We start from the raw sequence: 8,545 nt of genomic DNA on the forward strand, positions 1-8,545 counted from the left end.
ATGGCAACCCTAGTTTACCGCAGAGATCCTTTAAGAAGATTTTGGTATTTTAGTTTATAATTTGTTTTTTATAAGTGCTTCTGGTTTGAGTGAAAAAGATTGAATAGGGCATGGAGGTTAGTGCCTGTTGAGAGGCTGCTGTGAATGAATGCTGTAGTCTGTCTTTTTTCTGTAATAATATTTTATTCTTTTTTCATATAGAAAGTTACATTTCTTAACCTTGGTAACCTCAAGGTAAGATTACTTGCAATGTGTTATACATAGGGCTGCCTCTGAAGACAGTTTGGAAACTTCAGCTAGTGCAGAATTCAGTGGCCAGGTTGCTCACTGGAACAAGAGCAAATTACATCGCTCCTGGTCCGGCTGCACCAGCTACCAATTAGTTTCTGGACCCAATTCAAAGTGCTGGTTTTGACCTAGAAAGCCTTAAATGGCTCAGAACCACAATACCTCAAGGACCGCCTCTTTCGATATTATCTTACCCGGACCTGAAATCATCTTCTGAGGCCCTTCCTTGTGTTCCTCCTCCATAAGAGGTCCAGAGGGTGGCAACACAAGAATGGACCTGCTCTGCAGTGACTCCCCATCTGTGAAATTCTCTCGCCAGGGAAGTTCACCTGGCAAAACCTTCCTTTTAAACTAGGCCTTTGGTTGATTTCATTGGCATCCTCTGCCCTTTTAAAATCTGATTTTTTTCTGTGGGGGCGTATTATTGGGTGGTTAATAATAATAATAATAATTAATAATAATAATAATAATAATAATAATAATAATAATAATAATGTTCCAATTAACAAAACAATTGGAATATAGAAATTTTCCATATAGAAAGTTACATTTGTTACTCAACAATTATACAGTGGTACTTCAGGTTACATACGCTTCAGGTTACAGACTCTGCTAACCTAGAAATAGTACCTTGGGTTAAGAACTTTGCTTCAGGATGAGAACATAAACCGTGCTGTGGCGGCGCGGCAGCAGCAGGAGGCCCCATTAGCTAAAGTGGTGCTTCAGGTTAAGAACAGTTTCAGGGTAAGAACGGACAGGTTAAGAGGCTAATGATGGGAGTAAATTAGCCTCCCGAGTTTTCCCAGGGGATAGGAAAATGCTGCCTCGTCCGCAGTTGCCAATAAATCACCCCCGAGTTCGAAAGAAGGAGGGGTGGGGGCACTGGACGGAAAGCCCTCGAGTGAGTTTTTTGGGTTTTTTGTTTTTTTTAAATGCTATTTATTAAAGTTTCATAGAAAAACAATAACTTCAGAATTTAAACATAAAATACAAAAGCCAATAAAGATAACAAAAATAGAAAAGATACAAAACAAAACACATACAAAGTACACAATAAAAAAGAGTTAACATAATAACAGAAAAAAGAAAGTGAAAAGCCCCAAAAAGCATAAGAGTAAAAAAGATTAGTATTTTCTTATGTTATCTTTCGTTCACAAGTTTCTTGACCTCCTCACACCTCCCTTTTTGTATTCCAGTTCAAATATTTAGTTCAGCAAATCCTTACCCTCTATCACTTAACCTTACTCAACATCTTAACCTATAGTAAAAATACATTTTCCATCATTATCAATCTATATTTACATATTCTTATTAATCTTTTTACCAACACTGCTTATTTTCCATCTGACGTCCGTTTAACATTCATAAGTTTTACAGTATTTCTGTAAGTAGTCTTTAAACTTTTTCCAATCTTCTTCCACCAACTCTTCTCCCTGGTCTCAAATTCTGCCAGTCATCTCAGCCAATTCCATGTAGTCAATCACCTTCATCTGCCATTCTTCCAGAGTGGGTAAGTCTTGTGTCTTCCAATACTTTGCAATGAGTATTCTTGCTGCTGCTGTAGCATACATAAAAAAAGTTCTGTCCTTCTTTGGCACCAATTGGCCGACAATGCCCAGGAGAAAGGCCTCTGGTTTCTTCAGGAAGGTATATTTGAATACCTTTTTCAGTTCATTATATATCATTTCCCAGAAAGCCTTAATCCTTGGGCATGTCCACCAAAGGTGAAAGAATGTACCTTCAGTCTCTTTACATTTCCAACATTTATTATTGGGCAAATGATAGATTTTTGCAAGCTTGACTGGGGTCATGTACCACCTGTAAATCATTTTCATAATATTCTTTCTTAGGGCATTACATGCCGTAAATTTTATACCGGTGGTCCACAACTGTTCCCAGTCTGCAAACATAATGTTATGACCAACATCCTGTGCCCATTTAATCATTGCAGATTTAACCGTTTCATCCTGAGTATTCCATTTCAACAGCAAGTTATACATCTTTGACAAAATCTTAGTTTTGCGTTCTAACAGTTCTGTTTCCAACTTTGATTTTTCCACCTGGAAGCCATTTTTTTTGTCTAAGTTAAAGGTCTCTCTTATTTGGTAATAGTGAAGCCAGTCTCGCACTTTATCTTTTAGTTTCTCAAAGCTCTGCAATTTCAATTTGTCTCCTTCCTGCTCCAAAATTTCCCAATATTTTGGCCATTTGGCCTCCATATTGAGCTTTTTCATAGCCTTCGCCTCCATTGGTGACAACCACCTTGGGGTTTTGTTTTCAAGTAAGTCTTTGTATCTTGTCCAAACATTAAACAATGCTTTCCTGACAATATGTTTTTTAAACGGTTTATTGGCTTTAACCTTGCCGTACCACAAGTATGCATGCCACCCAAAAACATTGTTAAAACCTTCTAGATCCAAAATATCAGTGTTTTCAAGAAGCAGCCAATCTTTCAACCAGCAGAAAGCTGCTGATTCATAGTAAAGTTTAAGGTCTGGCAGGGCAAACCCCCCTCCTTCTTTTGCATCAGTTAATATTTTGAATTTTATTCTGGGCTTCTTGCCCTGCCAGACGAAGCTAGAAATGTCTCTCTGCCACCTCTTGAAACAATCCATCTTGTCTAAAATTTGTAATGATTGAAACAAAAACAACATTCTTGGCAATACATTCATCTTAATAATAGCAATTCGAGTGAGTTTTTGGATCTCCTGGACGCTACTTCTGATTATGATCCTAGTTGCATTGCTCAAGATAAATAATTGGAGAAGAGTAAATGCACATGTTTCGAGCGAAGGAAAGGGTGTACTGATTGCTAATTAAATCGACCACTGAGAAGCTGAGTGAAGGGTTGGACTGAACAGAAGACTACATCAAAGAATCAAAACTATGTGAGTATGTTGAAACGGATCAGAAAGGGGGGGAACTTTTCACTTTTTCAATATGATTTACCTAACAACCCCTCCCCTAGAAGAACCGCCACGTGACTGATAGCAAGTGAGATGGGAAAATTAACTGTGTGGAAATAAAATTATCAACTAAAGGCTCTGTTTTGCGGAAGATCTGGAAAGGTAACGAAAGGCTTTTGGATGATACAGTTCTAATTGGGAACCGCCATTATGAAACTGACTTTGTTGCAAGATTTACAGTCAAAGGGGGAGGGAGCCAGTGTTCTGTTATCATATCTGAATTCCACGTTTGCTTTGGCAAGAACTCCCCTGGAAAGGCTGATTTATGGAGCAACTGGTCTGGGAAAGTTAATGAGCAGACGCTTAGACTGTATTTTATGGGAACTGCTGAAATGACGCCTGCCGTTTGAATCGGACTTTTGGATCAGCGTGAAAATCCACACAGAACTATAATAATGTTTGCTTCAACTCGCTTGTGGAGATAACTCAGAGGTTATTAAGAAGAAAAATGATAACAGCAAGAAGATTGGAAGACGGGATTTGTAAAGGATAACAACAAAGAGATGGAAAGATGGGACTTGTGAACATCAAAGCAGCAGAAATATGAGATGATTGGACCCTTTCTGAACTCAAAGTATGGGTACCCCCAACAAAAATTTAAAATTTGGCTAAATATTTGGAGTTTATTATGTATTGGTATAATTTGGAATTAATGTGATATGATTGGTTTGTTAACTGGAAATTTAATAAAAATTATTTTTAAAAAAGAAAAAAAAGAACGGACCTCCGGAACAAATTAAGTACTTAACCCAAGGTACCACTATATTCCAATTCAACAAAACAAGTGATTTCCCACTCAACCAATATCAATGTTTATAACTCGAATTACATACTATTGCATTTTAAAGTTCCATCTTATCTAATTTGATCCTCTCTAACATGTTTCTTAAAACTCTAACAGTATGCTGTTTTCTTACAGTTTAAACCCCGTTGTGGTCTTTGAATATGGGAAATAACTTTTTATATAGACTGGAAAGGTTTTCTAATTTTCTTTAAAAGATTCTAAATTTGTATCTTTTATCAATTTTTGCCCTCTCTGCATATTCAAGATTTTCATAAAGCATTCTTCCTTTGAGGGTGTTCTCTCCTCATTCCTCAGTTTAACAGTATACAATAAATATTTTTGATCTGTAGGTTTTAATGCGTATTTTCAACTTTTATATGGTTTTGTGCTTTGCAATATTAATAATAATACTATTTACATTATTACTATTATTTGTATTGCTTACAGCTTCTGACAACGGAGGCTTATGGCATTTACCATTTTAACCCATTCTATTGTTGAAGCTGAAATATCACAATTGTTGGGGGAAATAGATAAAACAATTGCTGGCATCAGACTGAGTTATTACTAAGCAATAAGTACCTGAATGAGAGTATTTTCATCAATCTTGAATCCAAACCTCCATATGGCTCCAATGAGAGGAAGCTGGAGAAGTCCTGGGGGATAATGCCTGCGTGACCAGAGCTGTTTCAGGTAGTGCAGAATCGGAAGAGCAGTTAGAAGTGCCCATACCTCCATCCTTCTCTGGCTGTCTCTTTCTCCTTAATTTTTTCTAGGTTGCCTGGTCAGGTTCAACTCACTTTCTCTAAGGAGTTTTTGCTTTCATCAAAGACATCAGCAGTATTCTCTGTTTTTATATGCTCAGTTATTAAAAACAAATAAGCAACAATGGGTGCAACACCATTTGTAAATAACCTTGGAATGTGTAACAATCAAACACTAGTACAATCAAATGCTATAATCATTCTAAGATGTGTCACGCAGATGTGGCGAAGTGTGCTTTATATCAGGCATATTGAACTCCCAAGAGACTGTGATCTACTTCCAGTACCCCGAGGGTCATCTGGTATTTAATATAGATATCTTTCCCTCTTATGGAATTGCTACTCCTTGTAACCTGTGCCTTGGGAAGGTACCAATCTGATGTAGGCATCAAAGCCTTCAGAAAGAACTCTGAGTTCAAGCTCTTATTAATCCAGCAATGAGGGCCAGGATAGTAAATGCATTACAATTGCAAAAGCCAACAAACTTCTACCTGCAGTTGAATTGAACCACAGAGCAGTACAATTGCTACTTCCACAGAGCACTTGCTAGTTGCAATCCATCAGAGGTGCCAACTTGAATAAAATATGAGGAAGGGGGCAAGTGAGCCCCACCTCGCATAATCAATCACATAATGTGGCTCACGTCCACCATTAGAATGGCAATTGCCATGAACTTTGGCGGAGCCAGGCCCCTTCACATATTTTATAGGGGCACTGAAGGGACCTCAGCCCCTACTTCTTCGCTCCTAGGTAACCTATTTCCTGTTGAGTGCAACAATAATAGAGAACCTTTGTTCTGGACAGCCCTTTAAATGTTTTCTCATAGTCATGAGGAAAGGAGTCTGTGGTCGCTCGTCTAATTCTTCAGATGGCAAGGCAGCACACCCCCAGAGATGCCTCCTGTTGGCATTCCGCTGCCCAAGGCAGCTGTCACAGCCTGCCTTGTGGGTGGACCGGCCCTCTGCTTCATAGCTGGTTATGATGAGAAACCACACACACTTTCCTGTATTTATAGAGGAAGCTGCTGGTGCTAGATTTCAGGATCTTTGGGTTGGCATAATAACTCAATACTGGCATGAAGAGAGGGGTCGAATGGAAACTCTGGCAGCAGATATTCAAAATGTGTGCTACATATTTCACTGCCTAATGGTCATCACCATATAATAGTCAAGCTCCTTTTTTCAAATCATTCCCAAAGCATTCACCACATAATGGTCACAGGGCATTGTAAGCGTGCATGAGAATGCCTTGCCCCAATTCAGACTACCTATTATCCTTCCTGTACCTGTTCACACATATTCTGTACATCCTAATCACACCAAAAACAGTTAGTAACAAGTAATAAGCAATATAAACTTATTTATGTTTCTTCATAAACACTGTTTCCTCGATTAAAGGTCATACTTTGGTTTTTCACCAATAATCGTCGCACCCCCCCCTTTTTTGAAAAGAATAATTATCATAAAAATGTGACAATTATGGTTGAAATATGGTACTTAACACTAAACATATTTAACCATTCGTTTGTCATCATGATAAGCATTGTTCAAAGAGGGAAGGATGAAAATATATTTTGGCTGTAGAAATGAAAAATCACAGGAGACGAGAGAGGCAGGTGTAACATGAGGCGTCTCTCTGGGCGGGCCTTGAGAGCCTCTTTTATTGAATATTACAAGCATTGCCACAGGTGGGCCTGTGGCTGATTGGTTGATACATACACAAAGAAACTTGTGATTGGTTAACATAACTACTAAGGCGGGAATTACATGTGAGAGGTGGGGATTACATGTGATCATTTATCATTGATGGAGTAAAGGCTGGGAATCGGAGCTAGAGCTAGACAGGCATGAAGCCTCCTAATTGAATTGTAACTAGAGATTAATATGGCACAAACAATATAACAATCAGGTTCTGTAGATGTGGTCAGCTAGGCATGGAGAGCAGATACAGTTTGTTTTCCATGAGCTTAGGATGTCTGTTACTAATGATTGATCATAGCATGTAACAATGTAACAATCAGGTTCTGTAGTTGTGGTCAGCTAGGCATGAAGAGCAGGTTCGTACAGTGTGTGCAAAAGCAGGGAAAAGCCTACAAGCAAAACTTCTCAGAAAGCATGAGAAAAAAGGAGCAAGGCTTCCCCAAAATGGAGCAGTTTGTGCAGAAAGAGACTAACAGTTATGTGCAGAAAGAAGACTTCCCTTTATTTGGCCTTTCTAGTATGTGAAGATGGATGAGACAGGAATTTGAAGTCATACTCTAGTTTAAGAGCATTTGGTTTAGGATTTTCTGTTTTTTCAGTCCACATTTGAATGTCAGATGAACATCAATCCAAAATAATTTATGTACAGAAGGAATGCTCCAAAGCAAGACCCCTTAACACACTTCAGTTTCCAGTCCTTTAAGCTCACATTTCCTAGCCATTTCTATAGATGCTTATGGATGGATGTCAACCGACTTTAGCAACTAAATTGACTTTGAGAAATATTTGGGGGGAACTCAATGCCATTTTCAACTGAGATTCAGGAAAAAAGATGCTGGTTTCCAGGCAAGAGATTAGTATTCACTTATAACAGGGAATATAATGATTCATTGGATGAGCAGAATTCAGCTTCAAAGCAGATACTTACTTTCTCCATCTGAAGCAGATAGAAATCAATGAGATCCTGTGGATCATGCAGAGACTGATTCTCCTTATGCTTCTCTATCTCCTCCTTTGCAAATGAAAGCACCATCTCTGAGCAGGGCAAGGCCTTCTTGTGGGGCCCTGGGAGATGTTTCATGAGCCACGGGAGAATTTCATAAAGCTAAAGGAAAGATAGCAGTTACAGACAGGTAGCCGTGTTGGTCTGCCATAGTCAAAATAAAAAAAATCCTTCCAGTAGCACCTTAAAGACCAACTAAGTTAGTTCTTGGTATGAGCTTTCGTGTGCATGCACACTTCTTCAGATACACTGATATGCAGATAGCAGATATGCTGCCATTACCATGAGGAAGCTTGGTCACACCGTTTGTGCTTTGGATTAGCACTTTAAAAAACATGATCTGCACTATTCTTCAGGGCTAGCATATTAGTTTCTCACTAAGAAGAAGAAAGGTGTCCATCGCTTTTCTGGAATCTCACAATGATTGGATTCTATGAATTATCCCTAGCTGAAAATGTGAAAGAAAACTATGGCTCAAAATATTTTCCCAGCTCCCAGGCATCATTCCAAAACTGGGCACAGTCAGAGGACCCCTCCTGGAACAAGTTAGTGGCTTTTATGGTAGGTGGGTGTTGGGGGAATTCAAGTAAGTTCACATTTAAAAGCAAATTTGCCTAATACACAAATGGAAAGACAGCCATCATTCAAAATGTACACTTCTCCATTTTTTAAATTTTTAATTATATTTATTAAATCTTCCAGTTTGCCAGTCAAGTAATTCTGATCTTTCATCATAAAATACTAAACCTTGAAGAAGGATGTTTTTTCTCCTTGCTTGTTTTCTCATTAAAGATCAATTACTTACATTTTCTGAATACATAAGCAGCTAGAAAATTAAAGTTGGACTGATATAAAGCAGTGTTAGAAACTGAGATATGAAAGCTCTGAGCTAAATGGCACCTTAAACCTAGATTATGGGTGGAGCAACCGAATGTTTAGGTGTGCCTTTTTAATAACAAGAATACAAAGCTGAAAATGAATGAACTGCAGCTAAAATCTTATATTCATTTTTCACATGGTCTAGTCCTCATCTGAATACT

The 8,545-nt window shown here is 38.3% G+C and overlaps 1 protein-coding gene across 1 annotated transcript in view; it reads right to left on the reverse strand.

Moving 5' to 3' along the window:
* LOC309533186 (cytochrome P450 2J2-like) overlaps positions 1-5,197 on the reverse strand; it is a 28,736-nt gene extending 23,539 nt beyond the window's left edge. The window contains exon 1 of the mRNA XM_082224403.1: positions 4,621-5,197. Within this exon, the coding sequence (XP_082080529.1) occupies positions 4,621-4,776 (156 nt within the window). The 5' untranslated portion in view covers positions 4,777-5,197. The remainder of the gene's footprint in view (positions 1-4,620) is intronic.
* Between the last annotated feature and the right edge of the window lie 3,348 nt (positions 5,198-8,545).

The sequence above is a fragment of the Podarcis vaucheri genome (genome assembly GCF_965113315.1).
Source record: "Podarcis vaucheri genome assembly, chromosome: 5".
Classification (NCBI taxonomy): Eukaryota; Metazoa; Chordata; class Lepidosauria; order Squamata; family Lacertidae; genus Podarcis; species Podarcis vaucheri.